Raw genomic sequence first — 21,420 nt, 5'->3', positions numbered from 1 at the left:
TCGAAATAACCCATCCTACGGCTTAAATGTATAAAAATAATAAATTTGATTAAAATATTTGTTCCTTATTTTTTCAGTTTAAAATTTGAATTTTTATTAACCTTGATTAAGTGGAATTCAACAAATGTTTGTTTTTTTCCATAAAAAATGCATTTTTAAATACTAAAAACATCCAACCCTACAATTTAAATTCAAATCTAAAAAAAAAAGAAAATAAATGGAATTCAAACTTTCGGTTCTGATTTTTTAAAATTTAAAATTTGATTTTTTACTAACACCCTTATTGATATTCCCTAAACCCTTTTCCTTCTCTACATTTTCAACAAACATTTTCAGTGGTATTCAAAAATTTACTTTTGTTTTCCAAAAAAAAAAGATTTCGTACTAATCAACAAAATCCCAACCTACAAATTTCTTTCTTATTTTTAAAATTTAAAGTTTGGATTTTTTTTTAACCTTGATTCAGTGTAATTCTAGAATTTACAACTTTTGAAAAATAAAAATATTTTCTAAATACTCGAAAGAACCCAATCTACGGTTTGAATGTATAAAAATAATAAATTTGATTAGAACATTTGATCCTTATTTTTGCAGTTTAAAATTTAAATTTTTATTAACCTTGATTAAGTGGAATTTAGCAAATTTATGTTTTTTTCCATAAAAAATGCAATTTTAAATACTAAAAACATCCAACCCTACAATTTAAATTGAAATCTGAAAAAAAGAGAATAAATGGAATTCAGACTTTCGGTTCTGATTTTTTAAAATTTAAAATTTGATTTTTTACTAACACCCTTTTTGATATTCCCTAAACCCTTTTCCTTCTCTACATCTTCAACAAACATTTTCAGTGGTATTCAAAAATTTACTTTTGTTTTCCAAAAAAAATATTTCGTACTAATCAACAAAATCCCAACCTACAAATTTCGTACTTATTTTTAAAGATTAAAGTTTGGATTTTTTTTAACCTTGATTAAGTGTAATTCTAGAATTTACAACTTTTGAAAAATAAAAATATATTCTAAATACTCGAAAGAACCCAATCTACTGTTTGAATGTATAAAAATAATAAATTTGATTATAACATTTGATTTATTTTTGCAGTTTAAAATTTGAATTTTTATTAACCTTGATTAAGTGGAATTCAACAAATTTCTGTTTTTTTCCATAAAAAATGCAATTTTAAATACTAAAAACATCCAACCCTACAATTTAAATTCAAATCTGAAAAAAAGAAAATAAATGGAATTCAAACTTTTGGTTCTGATTTTTTAAAATTTAAAATTTGATTTTTTACTAACACCCTTTTTTATATTCCCTAAACCCTTTTCCTTCTCTACATTTTCAACAAACAGTGGTTTTAGAACTACAATGAAAAAGACCAATCAGAGATCTTTGTCAGTACATTTTCACTGATGACCAAGAAGGACTGGATTGTGGTTAGAATTATATTTAACCACATTCTAATACCTCAAAGAATTAGAACTAAAATGAAAAACTAAAAATAAAATCAGTAAAGATGCTTTGGAATAACAATACATTGTCAAGGAGGGCCAACTAGCAAACCAATTTGGGTGAAGCAAAATGTATTAGGCTTTTTAATTTTCCATTGTCAAATGTCAAGATCATTGGTTGATCACATAAAAATCAGGAAGGCACCCTAATAATTAATAAATGTACTGACATTGTAGAGTTTGAACTTCTTTAGTTGATTTTGGAAATAAAAAATGTAATTTCATTCAATGCATTGTGTGTTAAAAATCATAGGCTTCACAATAGTTAAGTCTCACTATTTTGTCTAAGGAACTTAAGGTCATTCATTTGCATTTCCACAGCTTCTTTTGATAGGGGCTTAGCCTCTGTAACATAATCATCGTTAACTCCTTCTGCTACTTTCTCTGCCTTGTCTTTCACAAGGCGCTTGATCTCTTGTGGCTTAACTGATGGAAAAACAGCACTAAGCATTGAACTCAACAATCTCTCATCTTCTTCCTCTATAGGGTCTTTTCCAAAGCAACACACATAAAAAGCATCAAGAGCCTTCTCAACTCGAGTCTCCATTGGAATTGCAGGAGGTGCAGCATTTATCTTTGCCCGTCTCTACAGTTTGGAATATAATTTTTTGAGTTGTTAGGGTAGTGGCAGATAGATAAAACTTTTAGCTTCAGTAAAATCAAAGCATCAAGCATCCAGGTGGAGCATTAGTGACACAAAGAGCAAGAACATCTGTCAATATCTTGGAATTTCTTTTTGAACTGATCAGAGTATGGAGGTATGGGTTTGTTTCCTATAAGCAATGGCGGAGCTACTTAGTAGCTAGCTAGTGCCTTGACACCAATTGACTTTTAAAAATGCTACATATTTTCTTTAAAAGTTATGGTGTAACCTTGGTATTGGTTAGGTTTTTAAAAATAATACAACATTAGCACTAGTTGGGTCTTTTGGCATTGGCTGCGTCTTTTCCCTGGCTCCGCCCCTGCATATAAGGTGAAGTATGTTGATATGACAGACACAAGAGAGACAATGGTATGAACCAAAACTCTGAAGAGTCACCATATTGGCCTTAGGCTAGCTAAGGGTGAAAGAGGGAGGTGTAACTAGGCTAAGGTTATGGCTTGAGAGAGATTTCAACAAATTAACAACAATAAACAAGCAAACGGAGAAGATGGGGAAATGAGGGAGCGAAAGTCCCTTTATATAGCGTGTTGGATATTCCCTCCAAGTGCGCAAAGTGTGATGCCATAACCGTTTCCAACCCTATCCCACCAGGTGTGAGGCTGCGTGATCCTTGATGTTTAAAAGGTCATGTGTGCGGGGGAGGTGTGAGGGGACACATATACAAGGGAGTCATGTACTCTACGTGCTAAGCAATATGATGGCCTAGCTGAGCGACCATATGGGCTGGCTGAGCAAGGCTATCTGGCCAATCCAGAACACTTTTCCTCTTCTCACTCTGTACAGTTGATAAGATATAGCACTTCTAACAAAACAAAATGAATGAAAAGAAATAACTAGCTGATGTTCCAGCAGTGCTGCAACCTAAATCTTTTATTGGGAAGACCCCATGTTACACATAATACAATGGTGATGATACATAATACACAATGAAATTGCTACAGGCTCAAGAAAGGTATGCTTTTTTTTTTTTTACCACTCGTGTCTGACTATGCCTAGACAAGAATGTCCCAAGACTCATGTTTGAAGTCAACAAGTGCTTGAGCACTAGTGTTTATTGTTTAGAGTTTAGACTTTAGATTACATATTCAGAATGACTAAGTCAACTAAGGCAAATTGCAAACTAATAAGTTCCACTTGAAATGCAACATAATATTAAAACTGAATGGCTTTGAATGATTGAAACACTAAAATTAATCAAAGTGATACATAGGGAGATGGAGACTAACCTCTCTTGCCTCATTCATCAAGGCCATGAAAGTCTGCTCCTCAAATTCAATGTCATTCGAGATCCGGAGCCTAGCCACCCCTTTCAAAATCTCCTCAGTTTTGAGAAGTCCTGCACCAAGAGCTGCTAGCCAACAGCATAGCAGAACATAGAGAGGATCCCCTGCCTACCCACAACAGATTAACACCAAGTCAGATACACCTTCATCATCCATTCCATTTTAGCACATGAAAATCAAAACCAACTAATACAAAAAAAAAATGATAATAAACAATTTAAGGTAGTAAGATTGAATTTTGAGCATGAAATCAGCCTCAACAAGTTTTAACTACAAAACCCAATATTCACATTCACATTTTGATTATTCAATTTTAAGTTTATAAAGATTGAATTTTGAGCATGACATCAACTTCATAAAGTTTAACTATAAAACCCAAGATCAAATTTTGATTATGGGGTGGAAGTTAAATAATTCATTATCAACCTTCATCAAATTTAAGGTTACAAAGATAGAATTTTGAGCACGGAAAGAGAGTTTTGATTCTCCATGTAAGCTCTGACAGTGAAGCTTGCAACTTTGGAAGTGGTAAAGGGTCGTCTTGTGGGGTGAACATGGTGGCCAAGAAAGAGAAGAGAAGAAGAAGATGATGATGAGGTGAGTTTGGAGGACGAGGAAAGGTTGAAGAAATGGGTAGTGAGATTGGTTTGAAGAGATGATAATGGTGAAATGGACTTTAAAACCACCATTGTTGGTGGGTAGTGAGAAGTGAGAGAGAGTTTTGGAGGTTAATCTAGTTGAGCTTGTTTCTTGGCCTCTCGTTTTATGTTTTGGTTGGATATGGGGTTTCATTCTCTGCATGTGTTCGTAGAATTAATTTCTAATATAAAACAATAAATTCATCTTTACCTAAAGTTTTTAGTAAATATGATTCATGACTATGGCAGTTAAAATAAGAATTTTACTTAAAATCAAAAGAAAGATAAAAAAAATTGTAAAAAAAATTGTAAGAAATCATAAAAACATAAAAATATTTAGAATTTTGATTAAGTCGTTTTGATTAAAAAAATTGTAAAATTGTAAAAGCGCAGATTTAAATTAAAATTTTAACTACTATATTCATAACCATGCAGTTGTTGATAAAAAAATATGATATAACACCATTAATTAATTAAATATATTCATTCCTAAGCATTTTAAGAGTAGAAGGGAAAGTTTACTTGATCATAAAAAATCAAGGCAGATTCTGCACCATTTTTGCTTTAGGTGATAAACTTTCATCTTTTCAATTTGATTTATCTATGTATATTATATTGTTTAAGAACATGATATTACAATACTTGTAACTCTTGTTAGTGTCAATTATGTGGTTCATTGATTCTACAGATAATGTCAAATCATTTCATTGACTTTTTTAGCAATCACTCCAACCACTTTCACACTTTCTCAACAATAATTCCACGAAGGTCAAACAAATCAGGAAGGCTCAAATTTTGTGCACATCACTATTATCTGACACGAGATATTACAACAGTTGTTCTCCTATATATATTTTGGTTAAATTTTTCAAATTATATTTCTTTTGGACAGATTGCCTAATACTCTTGTAGCTTAATACTTTCAGCTTTGATATTTTTCTTTCAATTTTATTGGAGGTATAATTAATAATTGCATGCATGGGAAAAGAGATATGTAACATTGTAACACTTTCACATTATTATGTTCAGATCTAACACTGCTTGTATTCACGACGAAGTCTCGTGTTTGATACCCAACGATTGCAATCTTTAAATATTTCACTAATTTCATATTGAATCGTTTAAAAAATTGATTCATTAGTTTAATTGAAATCGTTAACCATCCGGTTCTTGATTCAATTGGTCAAATTGACTAGTCCGATCAAGTTTTAACTTCACTGACCCAAAGTATCAAATAGATAAAGTTTTATTAAAATTTGTGAACATTCATGAATAGATATAAATACAAAATTTTAATAACATCATGTGAAATTTTAAGCACTTCTTAGTTGATTTTTTTTATGATGTAAAATACATCACTACAATTTGGGCTAATTGAACAAATGGGCCCTATTTTAAAGTTAAATTTTATACCCGACATGACTCGATTCATTGTCCAATATTTATTCGAGAAAATGACTTACCCATTAACGACCTTCATTTATTCGAATAGTCCTAAGAATTATTATTATTATTATTATTATTACATAAATTTAATATTTTTAATTTATAGGAATTTAGAAATATCACCTATAACCATAGTTGTTAAAATCTCGATTTATCACTACGATTTTACGTTTTCATGATTTTTTATCATCAAAACGATTTTACCAATATTCCAAACACTTTTACGTTTTTATGATTTTTTACGATTTTTTTACATTACGATTTTATGTTTTACGATTTTTTAACTCTCTTCTGATTTTACTTAAAATCTCGATTTTAACAACATTGCCTATAACCATATTATCATTGTTCATAGTTATATTATTATTATTGATTATTAATTTATCTTTTCTTATTTATGTTTTCGAATTTTTAATGATTCAAAAGATTACATCAGACAAGAATTATTTTAGATTTTAAATATCATTTAAATTAATAAATTTAACAAAAATTTTCAATTTAATATTAATTTTCAATTCAATGTTAATTTAATGCCAATTTGGTCATTTTAACTAATTTAGTGTCCTTTAATTTACATTTAAACGAGTAAATGACGGTCAACTTTGATAAAATAAAAGCAGATTAATATATAATTTAAAAAGTATAATGATTAATAAAAAAAAAATAAAAGGGATAATTTAGCCGATCAACTCTACAATTTGAGGGAAGCATGGTTTTGGTTTCATTTTCTATATCAAACCAAATCTATAAAATAACTTGGTTGCATATTTATCATGTATCGTACATACGATACAATTCATAAACCTAGAGATATGTATTGAGAAAGGGCATCGGAAAGAGAGTTGTATCGGAAGTATTATAAAGATTAATAATATAAAAAAATTGGTGATTTGTAAAAAAAATTCAAAATAAAATATCAAAAAATTTAATTTTTAATATACAAAAATAAAGATTAGATCTGTGATTTAAATTAAAAAAATTAAAAAAATTATTATGAATAAAAAAAAGATTTGATATATGATTTAAATTCAAAAATCAATCTAGCAGATAACGGAAAAGGACATTAGATTGTTGAACAAGAAATGAGAGATAAGTCTAATAACTACACTGATGAAGAGGATGATAGATTAGTTATGTTATTGAGTAGTGATAATATTAGTCTTAATGATTGATGAGTAGAAGAATAACTGATTTGCACTTAAGTAATTTATGTATTTTGCTAATTAGATCCTTTTTGAAATTTGAATTATATGATATTAATTATATTATATACTTTTAAATTATTTTTATTATGCTTATATATCTTACAATTTGAAACGATTCAATATGTATATTCAATAACTTTGTTTGATTGTTTAAACCAACCATTTTAGGAAAATGATTTAGTTCTTAAACAAATTAAAAAAAGATGATTCATTATGCAATGTAATATGATTTATTCCAGTTCATATGATTTTCCACATTCTTAGGATATGATTTGATTTAGTTTTCTATATCGAAACCCAATCAAATTGGTAAAATGATGCACTTCTGTGAAGATTTGATTGTTAAGCCCACTGGTATGAAATCGGTCCGGTTGACTCGGAATTCGACGAATTGATCATCGGATCGGTTCGAGTCAAGTATCGAATCGGTTCCAAAATAATTTCATCTTATCAGAAAAAATATAGAACTCATTTTAAAAAAATTTATAATTTTATTTGCTAGTAGTATACTCTTTTATAATGACCTCAAATTTCAACTTCCAATACTAAAGAAATTTGCGGAACAATAAATTAAGAGAATGTGACATATATCATTTCAATGTAGATGAATTTTAAAAATATGAGTTCACAACATCTAGCCTTTTGAATGTCATTTGGAGGTATACTTATGAGGATTCTAAATTGCAATTTAAATGAACTTGTAAAAGTGTGATTGAGTAATTTTTGTGCTTATTTAGTGAACTTTGTTTAACTCATTTTAGATATGGAGAATATAATTAAATTTATATGTTCATATTTATATTATATATATATATATATATATATATATATATATATATATGTATGTATGTATGTATCCGGGTCAACCAGTTCGACCAGTTACCCCACTGGTCTGACCAGTAACCATGTAACATCCTCCTTGGTAGACAAAGAGTTGAGACTACTAAACATGGACTTGGTTTTCAAAAACCTCCCTTTGCTCAACCAAGAAAGGCAAGCCATTATCCCCCTAGGTCCATGTCTAAACTACCATTTAAGAAATGTACATATATGTTGCATGAGTGATCATCTTGTATATCAATGCAATATTAAAAAATATGCCCTAAAAGGAACTAATCTTAAGTGGGTTCCTAAGAGGACTATAAATGTGAGCAACATTGCTTCAACATCTTATGGACCTCAACCTAACACATCTAGCATGTTCTTTAGCCCCAAGGTTAAGAACATGATATATGTTCCTAAGAAAACTTAGTGAGCATGTATGCCTCATGTGCCATGGACTGTTTTTTTTTTTTTTTTTTATAAATCATTTTGCATATGATGTCTAGCTGCTATTTAGTGGTTAATATGACATGCATAGACTGTTTTTAACACATCTTATGTTATACATGTTCTATATGTGGATAGAAAGCTTACTTCATGCACTTCATGCGTATATACTTGAAATTTTTTTGTTTTACTCTTATATTCAATTCTGTCCAAATAGGACAGCAAGCTCATTTGCAACACTTCCTTTATAAAATGTCAATTGGCAATTTTTGATGAAATATAAAATTGTTGTGTAAATTAGATTACATGTTTTATATGATAAATGTTTGATCTTGCTAATATGCCTAGAAAGGCAAGTGTGGAGGATTATGTTGTAGGTGTTTGAGAGAAATTGAAAATGAATGAAAAGATGAAGATCACATTAAAGATGCTAGCAAATTGAAGGACCTCTTAGATAAGCCCAAGAGTTACAAAGAATCAAAACTTGGAACAAGACATAGGTAATTTTTGGATATATGATATGCTTGTTATATGCCTTATCTAACATTGATCCTTGTTATATGCTATAATTGATTTTGATGATGTCAAAGAGGGAGAAAATATGAATATCATCAAATTGAGCTTATAAGCTTATGCATATTGTAAGTGGGAGTTTTTTTTGAGAAGTTTTGAGAACATATGTATGCCTTATTTTTAATTAGCATAATAATTCTTAGTATGCATATGTTTAGGGGGAGTATGTGATTACATGATTTTGATATCTTATGCTACTAACCCTTACTCTTCTCAATTTGAGTTTAAATTGCCATCATAAAAAAGGGGGATATTGAAAATCTCCTGTGCATTATGGAATATATATTATGATGATGACTAAGGGTTTACAAAAAGTCTCAAATTAAAGATGGAGCTTGAAGATACAAGTGGTTAGGTATTTTTAGAATTTTGTTACATACAATATTATATCATATCATATCTTCGTAAGCTCCATTGCATTATATGCATTTCATTTTAGAAATAGAAATTAAAAGAAATCAGTTTTAATAAATAATAAAATTCTCGAATATTTTTTTTACAAATAGAAAGCAATCAACATTTGACCTTTTAAAGTTGATATTATATCCACATACAGGGATTGTTTTTCTTGTTTATCGCTATTCACTTTACGTTCATAAAAAATATTGGAACAAAAATTTTATTGAATATAAATATAATAAAAAGTAGTCTTTCAAATTTAAAAAGAAAAGTTACCAGCATGTATAGGTCACGTGGGTCACTTTCTTAAATAATATAAAAGTAATGTAAAGCAAAAACGCATTATCACAAAAGAGCGTTTGCTTTCTACTACGTGTTTTCAAGATTTGCTTGTCACTTTTCTTCTTACAAATAAGACCGAGTTTTCTTAAGTGAATCTCCTTGATGAAGAAAGAAAATACTCTGGGATGTTTTGTGTGTGCCAAGATCGTGAATCCTTCCTCAACTTTCTTTGTGGTGGCTGCATATTTTCTTGAAAAAAAATCTGAATTTCTTTGACAAAGAATTTAGGGCTTCATTGTGATAAACTCAAATCAACTCATATTCTTGGTTAATACTTCTATTTGAACCCTATATTCTGAAATCTTGAAGAATTTTGGTTAAACATTTTAAATCTGAATTTCTGGTTTCATTAAGGCATAATGTGTTTAATTCAGATTTTCTTGTGGTTCTGTGTTAGAATATAGGGTTCTGGTTTCATTCTGAATTTATGTGAAATTTTGAGATAAATTTCAAATCTATTTTTTCTGGTTATGATGTGATATTTTTTGTTTACATCAGATTTCTTGATGTCCATTGATTAGAAAATTAATTGTGTAATATACAAGCTCCTTGGTGCATAAATTTTAGAGATTTTGATACATATGTCATTGATTTAATTTTTTGCACATGACATAAAATTGTGTAGCTTAGTTTGATATTACCTTGATATATTTGGTGTGATAAGAAACTGTATTTTTGGGTTATTTCATTTGTCACAGTTCTGAAAAATTCTATATTGTTTGTTAAAGTAGAGTAGTTGCCTGCTGTAAATCTGTCCTAGGTGTGTGGGTGCAACCGTGTGGGTTGGCGACCTTGTGCTTGGCTTGAGAGTGTGTCTCAAGGTTTGGAGCCTCAAGAATCCACTAGGCAGAGTGGAGGTCTTGTGTGAGAGGAGTTGGTGAACTCCGTAGGTTCGGCTTGAGAGGATTCTCATAGCTTGGAGCAGTGTAGGCACTAGGATGATTTTTGATATTTTGTTTGATTGCTTGTGTGATGCGTGTTTGTAAAACAGGTACATCTGTGATAAATAAAATATTTGCAGCTACTTCAGTCTGGACGTAGCACCCTACTTAGGTTTAGTGGGTGTGAACTAAGATATATTGTGTGTCTCTTGTCTCTCTGATTTAATTTCTGAATATTCTATTTGAGGCAAAAAGTAACACAGCTTCTGGTATGTTATTGTTTTTGCTGTAGCAATTTTCTGTTATATTTTTAGAGTGTTATAACACCTTATTGGTTTTGATATAATTTTTGTAGCACTTAAACTGATTTCTGGTATTTGAAAATTAATCATTATATGTTTTAAGTAAGAAAGGTTATTGCTGCGTTTGCTCTGTAAAATAAAAGGTCATGTACATTTCTATTGATATACAGCATATAGAAATCATTTTGGGCATATAGGGACCTAAGGTAAAATTAGTAAAATTGTTATAGCTGTGTGACTGTTATCTGGACTAAACTTACAAAATAAATTGACAACTGTTAATCTTGTTGAATTGGTGTAGTGATTGAGCTTAATAGTTCAACTTTGTCTAGACTTTACAGATTTAAGGATCTACTAAGAAAAAGTTTTTGAAAAATTTGAAAACACCTATTCACCCCCTCTAGGTGTTCTCCTGCATCCTCCCGTAAATAAGTCACTTGCCCAACATAAAATACCAGCTTTCAACATGACAGGTAAAAACAAAACCAATATAGCTTTCTAAAATATTTAAAAATTTACTTTAAAAGTGAAGGAGAAAATGAGTTACTTACTCTCAATATTACCTTTTCTTTTCTTTTATTTTTATTTTTTTTCTCTTCCTCTCTCTCTTTTTTCCTTCTATCTCTTCTTCTTCTTACGCTTAATTTTTTTAGGGGGGGGGGGTTTATATAGATTTTCAAAAGGGAATGTAATCATTACTTTTTATAAAAATCTAAGGAATCTAATCATTATCTTTATAAATATCTAAGAAATCTTAATCATTACGTTTATAAATATCTATGGAATCTAATCATTACTTTTATAAAAATCTAAAGAATCTTAATCATTACGTTTATAAAAATCTAAAGAATCTAATCATTACTTTTATAAATATCTAAGATATTTTATATTTTATTATTATAATTATAATTATATATAATAATTATTATTATTATTATTATATATATTTTTAAAATTTTACAAACCAAATGATCCATTACCCTAATCATTTCGATGTGTGAGTCAGATTTAATAACATTGGTTAAACCAATTAAAAAGAAAAATTTAATTCTGAAACCGATACAAAAATATAATTATTTATGTTGTTGATTCATTTCGTATGATTTTTTTTTTCTGACATCCTGCACTACAATCATAAAACACATGGTTTTAGGAATAATGTTCCTTACCTGGTAAACTCATTCTTAACACTTAAGTAAGGTTACATCATTAGAATATCAGCGTGTAAAATTTTAATGAAAATTGTGTAAACAAAAAGTGGTGTCTAAGAAGTAAGAACGGACAAAAGAAGCATTATTCCGATTTAAAGACAATAATTTAAGGGAAAATTGTGTATAATTTTGAAGGATGTAAAGTTGTGTCATTTTAAGAGAGAGAAAGAGATAGATAAAGGAGGAGAGAGAGTTGACAAAAAAAAATAAAGATGTGGGTCCCACCTCTTTGTGAGAGTAAAAGGATGTAAGTTGTGTAATTTAAAAGTATACACACTTTTCCCATAATTTAAGTAAGTCGTCGCTGTCTCCATTTTATTGGAACTTTCCGTGAACATTGACTTAACCACTACGCATAGTATAGTATATTCCCTTGGACTCGGAATAACTTTACTAGCCTCACAAACAATTACTTGCTGAGTCAACTCAAGTCAACAATATTGTTAAAGGGTTTGATGTTTTAAACATATATAAAAATATACGATACTCGTATAAAATCATATAAATATATATATATATATATATATATATATATAAATCTCGTATATTTTGATATGTGTATAAAAGATAATTTTATTTCTTATAATATTAAAGACATTAAATTTATTGTTAAAATACACTGATTTTTTTCATACCTTTTTTTTTATTTTATTTTTTATAATTTTGTCCATTAATCGATTAATCTGATCAAGTAGGCCAGCGAGATTATAAAAGTAACAAACATAGTTACATATTCAAAATTCAGACTCGAGATTACCCATTAAGCTTGAACAACCTCCTTTGTCAATATATATATTTGCTTTGATCTTTTTTGTGATTATTTTTTAATTTTTAAAGTGAAAAATAATGTTTTGTTGGATATAATTCATACTTTACATGTATATAACTATTGTTGTTAGTGGGATCAGCAGTAAGTCAATTGGGCTCATAAAGCTTAATACTGTTATGAACATTTGATTTATGATAAAAGTATTTCTAATTTTTAATGACATAAAATTATGTCATTTTAAAAGAGAAATAGACACAAATTTTTTTTATTTAAAATTAAAATTAAAAAAAAACTACTCACTCTCTCTTAAAATGACATAACTTATTTCATTTAAAATGACAAACACCAAATATTTTATTTATTATATTTTACTTTTGTTAATAATTTAAGTTTGAGCTTATAAATAACTGCGATTAGGGTTTCTAATATAAATAGTTACTGTTAAGATTTTTAATATAGATAGCTACTGTTATGATTTTTAAATCCTATTTATATTTCAGTTATATGTAGTAAATTTAATATGATGTGGCAGAAATTATGGTATTTTTATAATTTTAATTTATTTCAAAATTATAATATTTTTTATATTTATAAATTTTTAAGATTTTAATATTAAAATAACATCCTTTTAAAAATAAATACAAATAATTATCTGCAGTAACTAGAAGCATTTTTTCGCTAAACTAAATTACTTGTAATCAGTGCCGGAATATAATACAAAAAAAATAGATAAAAGTGTAAATCACTGTGTTCAATTTCTGTTTTTTGTTTTCGATTTGTGTCTCTCGACAAAGAAGCATTATTGAGAACTGAACAGTGAACAAACAAAGAAGCATTATATGAGAAAGTGAATACTCTGTTATCTCTGATACCACAAACAAAGATTAGGCATGGGTGCTTATTGCAACGGCGACGTTTCGTTGCCTCCTTCCTCTGATATCAGGCTTCACAAGCACGTTCACGACAACCTCCATGGCAATATTTTTCTCGATCCTGTAGTTTTCATCAACCATTAAATTAATTAATTTTTTAAATTTTCTCCTTTTTTTTGTTTTTTCTTTCTGAAGTTGATATTTTTCAAATATATATAATTTTTTTTATTTTTTTTTATAATTGTTGGTTTTTGCAGCTCAGTTTGAAGTTCATAGACACTGAGCAGTTTCAGAGGCAAGTTTGAAACTTTTTGTTATTCCATGAAAAGGGTCACTTCCACAATCTTGTTCTGTTCCTTTATGTGTTAATTATATGGTTTTTTTTTTCTTTCGTTTGTTTACATTGCAGGCTTCGCGAGTTGAAACAACTTGGTGAGTTAATCTCAATTTATTTAATCAAATAAATATCAGCAAGTGCTTTAGAAGCCACTTAAGATTTTGGTCTTAAGTTCAATTCAAGTGATACCAAGAGAATACACTTTTGACCACAAGCATGTGTTCTAACTTAACCAATTGTATTGAGTTCCAGTTCATGAGAATGGAGTTGTGTTAAAACTTGGTAGGGAGAGCTTTGTCGCGCATGTGGTCCCACCGACTCTAATTGGACTAGTCGAGTAATTGATGAACTTATAAATAATATAAAAAAAAAGAGAATACTCTTTTGATGATCATCAATACACATTTTTAATTAAAAGCTTTTGTTTGTGTGCATATGTATATGCTATGTGTGTGTCATGAAAATTCTTATGCCCCCTTCCTGGCCATTTTTTCTAATGAGTTTTACTTGCTGAAAAAGAATAACATGCATGTGTGATGTAAAACAGGTTTTAGAGTTTGTTATAGTGTGGTTTTTTTTTTTTTTTTTATTGTTTTGGAGGCTTTATTTGTACTTGTATGAAAGCTTAGCTTTGATATTGAAATGGTACTAAGTTCAAGAGAATGGCTTCACAATTTGGTGAAATTGTGTTTGCTTGGCAACAGGCTTATCGTTGCACAAATTCAGCCACATAATGTAAAATTGTGTGTTTGTAATTGTAATTATTATTATATGCCTGTATATTGTTTGTCAAAAGTACCATGAAGAAAGAATAAAAGATATTTTTGATTTTTCAGTATTATGTTACGCAGATGAAAGTGCACATAATTGAGTTATATGGAAACTTAAATGAAAGTGTGTTTTATGCATTTGTTCCGTGATACAACGGAAGGAGGTCCCCAATTTGGTTCCCCATTAATTACTGACACTAATTAATCTATCTCTATTAATAGCCAAAAAATTAAAAAATTGCACCTTGTGATGCAATGGAATATATCAGGGATCTTATGAAATATCTATCAGAAGATACTTGGTTTATTTTTTTTGGTTGCAAAGTAGATCTGTCATTTTCATATTTACCTTTTAAAGGAGTACTATTGGTGTAAAAGCTAATATCTAAAAAATGCCTCAAAATTTACAAAAAAAAAAAAAAAAAATGCCTCAAACACTGCTATGCTTTTGATGCATGCATAGCTTGATATCTCTTTTTTGAATTTTCAGTATGTATGATCTCTATCATTGATCAATTTGTTTTCTGTTTCAGGTTTCACGAACCTGGTTTATCCAGGTGCTGTGCATTCCAGATTTGAGCATTCTCTTGGTGTGTATTGGCTTGCTGGTCAATGTGTTGAAAAGCTTAAATCTTATCAGGTATAAAATTTTGTTAGATATTCTTAAGAACCTTGAGGTCACCACTCCAAAAGCTAGCTCTAAAGGGTGGGAGTGTCCAAAACCTTATAAACTCCACATTAGTTGCACATACAACCAATGTGGGACTATATATCTCAACACGCCCCCTTACACGAGAGCCCACTGGGCTTGAAGAGTGGACAACATACAAGCCCACCTACATGTGGAAATTCCATTACAAAGAAAGTGGGAGGCGGATATATCTCAACACGCCCCCTCACACGAGAGCCCACTGGGCTTGAAGGGTGGACAACATACAAGCCCACCTACATGTGGAAATTCCACTACAAAGAAAGTGGGAGGCGGCGGTGAGATTTCGAAGGCTTTGATACCATGTTAAGAACCTTGAGGTCACCACCCCAAAAGCTAGCTCAAAGGGTGGGAGTGCCCAATGCCTTATAAACCTCACATTAGTTGCCCATACAACTAATGTGTGACTATGCCTCCTCACACGAGAGCCCACTGGGCTTGAAGGGTGGACAACATGTATCCCAAGGTTCTTAACATGGTATCAGAGCGTTCGAAATCTCACCGTCTCCCACTTTCTTTGTAGTGGAATTTCCACATGTAGGTGGGCTTGTATGTTGTCCACCCTTCAAACCCAGTAGGCTCTCGTGTGAGGGGGCATAGTCCCACATTAGTTGTATGGGCAACTAATGTGAGATTTATAAGGCATTCGGCACTCCCACCCTTTGAGCTAGCTTTTGGGGTGGTGACCTCAAGGTTCTTAACAGATATTTTACCCTTTTAATGGATCAGTGAAGTCATATTGACATGATCCTCATATATGCATGTGAACTTGCAGGGCACGGTGCTTGGTATTGATAGATTTGATATTCAAACAGTGAAACTTGCAGGTATATAACGTTTCTTAGAACTGCTCATGATTTTAATGCAATGTAATTATTTTTTGAAATTTTACTGATGTTGTCATCATTTTTGTAGGACTTATGCATGATGTGGGACATGGGCCTTTCAGTCACTTGTTTGAACGCGAGTTTCTACCCCAAGTTATCAGTGGTTCTCATTGGTACTGTCATTTTATACATTTTTGAATTTAACATCTCATTTATTTCATTTTTCTTTGCATTTTCCCCCTCTTCAGAGGTGGCAAAGCGGGCGGCCCGCTCCACTTTTGAGAGTGGGCTGAAAAACTCGACCCGCTCCACCCCATTCGGCTGGCAGGGCGGGTTGGCCAGCCGGCTCAAACCTGTTTTACATTAAAAAAAAAAAAAAAAAAAACCAAAAAACTCGACTTTGCAGGCTAGGCGGGTTGTAAAACTCAGCTCGGGGCCGAGCCTGTTTTGCCGGCCCTACTCATCATTTCATAGAGTATAGTTTCTTTTTGGTTTCTAAAATCCTGAAAAAAGAAAACTATGCTTTATCCGGTTATACTTGTATTTATTTTGTGATCATAATTCATTTAATGTGTGTCACATTTTGTACTTTGTAGGTCGCATGAACAAATGTCTGTCAATATGGTTGATTATATGGTTGATGAACACAATATTGATGTTGACCCTCAGATGATAAGAAGAGTCAAGGTTAAGCTTCTATTTACAATTTACTTTTTCCTGTTTTAAATCAAGCGTGTAGAGATTCTAAATATCACTTCTTAAGCATCATTAGCATGAATTTTCGGGTAAATTAGTTGATAAAGTTGTCAGTATAGGAGAATGGGTGCTCTGTCCAAGTAGACTTGTTCTTTTTTAAGTTTAGAAGTATTGGGCTTCTTTGAAACATAGTATATGAAAAATGTAATAAATGGTGATAGCCATGGTAGGTTTCTGTTCAATAGCAGACTTCACTACAAGGAAATATGTGTTCAAGCATTGCCCTGGACATCTTCGAGACAGCTTTAGAAGGTAGTCTAGCTACCATTTTCCCATGTCCATTCGCTGTGTTTGTGTGAATATTCTAAGTTGAAAGAGCTTTTACATGTGCATGTATTTTTTTCGTATAGAGGTATAGTTATTCTCTTATTCTGCATAAGAAGGATGGTGCATCAGTCAGATAAATAAAAAGTAGGAATAGGTTTGCATATTCGTCCTAATGGGTGGTTATTATTGGCAGGAGATGATACTGGCGAGCTCTGAGTTTGCTCTTCCTAGGGTAAGATTTTTAATTAATTGTATTTTAAATTGTCTATTCTCAAGAACTATCTACTCATAGTTTTGGTGGATTTTTGTTTATTCTTATCATAGTTATTTATCAGCAATCACTCCTTTTTTATTTTTTCTTTCCTTTTTGTTGATTATTTAGAGCTCAAGTGAGAAAGGTTTCTTGTATGATATTGTTGCAAATGGACGGAATGGAATTGATGTTGACAAGTAAGTAAACAAATAAAATTAACAGTCAAATATGGTTTATATTTCTTTTCTATCTTCTCTCTTTCGTGTATTCTTTGGGTGTGTGTGCATCTCAGTTATGTTAAATTGTAGTGCTTCGTGGAAACTATTTACAGATTCGATTATATTGGCCGGGACTGTCGAGCTTGTGGTCTGGGATGCAACTTTCAATATCAGAGGTTTCATGAATCTTTTCAAAATAGCTGTTTTCTTTTCAGTGTTTTGATAATATTTCTTAGCAAGAATGTAAAAGTAAACACAGGTTATATATCACTTTTACCAACTTAAATTGTAAATTATTTACAGGTTATTTGAGACCATGCGGGTATTGGACGATGAGATATGTTATCGTGCTACGGAATGTTAGAGTTCTCTCTAAAGCATTTTTTCAATACCTTTCTAATTCAATTGCATGTTCTAATTCTCCCTTGCTTTTGTCTGTGTAATTTGCTAGATCTTACCATCCACAAGTTGTTTGCCACTCGTGCTGATCTGTATAGAACAGTTTATACACATTCAAAAGTAAAGGTATGGAAAATTTATTTTGTTAGTAAGATAATTTCATTTGTTTATTGAGGTATAGATCCTTGCCTTTTCTTTTATTTCCTTATCGTCTCTTTATTATTCATAAACTTACCCTTCGTGGCTTTTATTGTTTCTAATCCCGTCTTGATGTTTCCAGGCAATAGAGCTTATGGTGGTTGATGCACTTGTTCAGGCAAATAATTATTTGGAGATTTCATCTCACATTCTAAATCCTTCTGAATACTGGAAGGTTATGGCTTCTTACAAATAAACTTGTATTTAAAGCATTTTTACAATGTTCTTTTGAATCATAAAATATACTTTACTTTGAAAAATACAGCTAGATGACTCAATAATTAAAACCATTGAGACAGCTCCAAATCAAGAGCTAAAGGAAGCCAGGGAGTTGATCCTGCGCATTCGAAGGAGGAATCTGTACCAGGCATGTTTTTACTCGTCACTTTCCAGTGATTAACAGTTGCATGCAGTAATTTTAATTGGGTAGTGATATTTTCTCAAACTGTTCAGCATGAAACCAACACCAACTATTGGGTGGCTGTATCTAAATTTACATACAGCCTAAAAAGCTTGTGCAATTAACAATTTTTTCTTATCTATTCAATTATTTGTTATTTAGTGTTGCTGAATCTCAGGAAATTTCTCTTTTGTTTTGTAGTTTTGTAATGAGTATGTTGTACCAAAGGATATGTTGGACAATTTTAAGAAAGTCACTGCCCAAGATATTGTTTGTTCCCAGGTCCTTAATCTTTTTAAACTCTCTTACTTGCATTATTGCATATACTTTTGATTCTTGCCTAGGTTCAACGATGAACTCCATATTGTTTGTCATGTAATACCATTTGACAGAAGAGTGGCGGAGTTATGCTGAAAGAGGAGGATGTAGCTGTTTGTAATGTCAAAATTGATTTTACTCGTGGAAAGCATAATCCTCTGGAAAGGTATTCAATGAAGAATGACCATGCTTACTGAACCTACCTTCAGTTTGTTTTAGCTTCCTAATATCTTATACTAACATAATCTTTTCTTCTCTCTTCTGGTGCATGTTGCTGTTGCAGCATCAACTTTTTCAAGGTACACGGATGAACCTAACTATCTTTTATCGAGATATTTCATTTAAAAGCTTCGTATATTTTAACTGGTTTTGGTGGTGTGTTTATATTTTATTTGGGGATTATGTCTTCTTTTTGGAATAACAAACCCTCTTACTTTATGTGCAGCTTGACGGGAATAGAATTTTTCATGTTAAAATTTCACATGACCTAGTTATGTGAAAATTGTGTCTGTCACTCGTCATAAATTTTAATTTGGATCCCACCTATTTAATGCCAATGAAGAGAGATAAACACAATTTTCACATGATCATATCATGTGAAATTTTAACATGAGAGGATCCACTCCTCAATTTGACAGTTTCTAATTTTTTAATTATTCCTCAAGCTAATTTTTATTCTAGTTCATAGTGTTTCTTATTACTTCTGTGGGGGGATATAGGCTAGTACTTCTCTACATTTGTTGAAAATTATAGGAAAGTTGTGTGTGTGTGTGTACCAGTATGATTTTGAACTTCAACGGCTTCTTTTGTTCAAGTATAAAGTTGATTTTCTCTAATAACGAAGTTACATATCAATTGACAATGCTGCTAGCTATTTTTCATTTGTGGGTTCAATAATCTATTCAGGAAAGTGAAAGTGATGAGAAATTTCAAATACCTGATGACCGTATAAGCCACTTGCTGCCCACATATTATCAAGATATGATAGTTAGGGTGTACTCCAAAAAGCCAGAACTGGTAAGTGGAATTAAATTCAATCCAAGTTTGATAGTCTTGTCTTTAAACATTCAGGTTAGGCTCACTTACCTTCTGCTTTGTACAATCCTATAGGTGGAGGCAATTTCAGAGGCTTTTGAAAATTTTCAGTTAAAAACATATGGGATCAAAGCCCAGGTACATTCAACACCAGAGAAGAAGAAGCGTCGTTACAATTCATGTATATGATGGCTATCTCTTTTGTTTTATTATTATTATCTTGGGCTCTCTTCATTCTTCCCCCTATTTGGTGATCTGCTTCTTTTCCTTCTCATTTAAGTATATAAGTACTTATATTTTCCACAATTGAAATATAGTTTGGGTCATAGCAGCTGTCTTTGTTTGAAAGATGGTGTTATTTCCACACCAGAAACGAATGATACACACTTTGAAGCCTGTAATTAAGCTTACCAATATCAAAAACTTAATTACATGTATATCAGTTAATTTTTCAATGGCATAGTGTAACAGTTTCGTTAAGATGTAATTATCCTGTCGTTGCTAGTTGGCAGTTTCAACTTGCAAATGTTTCTAAATTTAGTTTTCCTGAAAAACTGCTCCAGTTGTCATGGATGAGAATGATGTGCCACAGGTCTGATGATTTATGCATTTCTACCAGTTTAGACTACTAAACCTTCATTAAAAATTACATTTGTGTCTAATCCCATGAGATGGAACACCTGGTAAGCAAGTTGTGCCCAAAGAGTGAATTGTTAGACCTGATAGGTTTCTGGTTCGATTCCTAGGCGAAGTAATTTGAGACGAGTGGCAATGGGTGGGGACATCCTTGGGAAACCCAAAAAAAATCAAAAAATAAAATTACATTTGTGTCTAGTTAGAAATTGTTATCTGTGATTATTTACACTATATAATATACTATAGGTAGTACGTACTATTTGAGCATGTACTACTCGTAGTACCTAGTGTAGTTTATAAGAGTTTGTAAACATAAAAATTTGTAAATATAACTTACCCTAAATTATTGGATAAAAAACTAGTTGAGGGATTTGTATGACCCCAAGACAAGGAAGTGTTGTTAGATTGACTTGTTGGCTCCTTGTGGCTGAAAATCAAACTGCATGTGTGTCTCGTGGCCATGAAAGATTGTGGTGCTGAAGCCATATGTACCGAGTGCTTATCTAAAGATCTTGAACATATTTTCATGCATACATCACTGATGATGTTTGATGAATTTTGTAAGTTCTCAATTATATGAACTATGAAGGTTACTTTCTTTTTCTTCTATAACTCATTTTTTATGGGCATTATGTGCGTTAGGAGGGGTCTTCCTAGTTTTTGTTTTGGATAGTCACGCCTTTTTGAGATCACGGGTGTTACTACTGACAGATATTAATAAAAATCTCGAGTGTTTTGCAATTCAGTTGAAACTTGGCCTCGTGATTTTTGAGTTTGTTGACACATCTTTTTGTGCCACATTGAAGTCAGAACGTAGGTTTTCACGGGCAAGCATTATGCAATATCAACGTAGAAACAGCAATGCCACTTTACACTTCAATTCATTGCAAAGCTGATGCCTAAAACTGCATATTACCATTAAAATATTT

The 21,420-nt window shown here is 31.2% G+C and overlaps 2 protein-coding genes across 3 annotated transcripts; one reads left to right on the top strand and one right to left on the bottom strand.

Moving 5' to 3' along the window:
• Nucleotides 1-1,756: 1,756 nt before the first annotated feature.
• LOC133298469 (photosystem I assembly factor PSA3, chloroplastic) lies at nt 1,757-4,219 on the bottom strand. The gene is made up of 3 exons (XM_061497759.1): nt 3,929-4,219; nt 3,405-3,569; nt 1,757-2,100 (listed from the first exon to the last, which is right to left on the bottom strand). Exons 1-3 carry the CDS (start codon nt 4,148-4,150, stop codon nt 1,780-1,782), a joined length of 708 nt encoding a protein of 235 aa, XP_061353743.1. The 5' UTR covers nt 4,151-4,219; the 3' UTR covers nt 1,757-1,779.
• Nucleotides 4,220-13,259: 9,040 nt separating this feature from the next.
• Nucleotides 13,260-20,310, top strand: LOC133298474 (uncharacterized). Of its 2 annotated transcripts, none has more exons than XM_061497764.1 (19): nt 13,260-13,491; nt 13,626-13,663; nt 13,778-13,800; nt 15,009-15,115; nt 15,960-16,011; nt 16,100-16,184; nt 16,608-16,698; nt 17,228-17,266; nt 17,417-17,484; nt 17,619-17,681; nt 17,809-17,864; nt 17,957-18,030; nt 18,185-18,277; nt 18,368-18,469; nt 18,704-18,784; nt 18,922-18,986; nt 19,104-19,119; nt 19,727-19,837; nt 19,931-20,310. In XM_061497764.1, the coding sequence occupies exons 1-19, from the start codon at nt 13,387-13,389 to the stop codon at nt 20,042-20,044; spliced, it is 1,383 nt and encodes a 460-aa protein (XP_061353748.1). In that variant the 5' UTR covers nt 13,260-13,386; the 3' UTR covers nt 20,045-20,310. The 2 variants fall into 2 exon arrangements, with proteins under 2 accessions (XP_061353748.1, XP_061353747.1); XM_061497763.1 differs by having other exon boundaries at nt 18,895-18,986.
• The last annotated feature ends 1,110 nt before the right edge of the window (nt 20,311-21,420 follow it).

Source organism: Gastrolobium bilobum, unplaced genomic scaffold, assembly GCF_033153095.1.
Source record: "Gastrolobium bilobum isolate Gb01-03AN ecotype WA unplaced genomic scaffold, APGP_CSIRO_Gbil_v1 utg18492, whole genome shotgun sequence".
Lineage (NCBI taxonomy): Eukaryota > Viridiplantae > Streptophyta > Magnoliopsida > Fabales > Fabaceae > Gastrolobium > Gastrolobium bilobum.
This window is presented reverse-complemented; position numbering and strand designations above follow the sequence as displayed.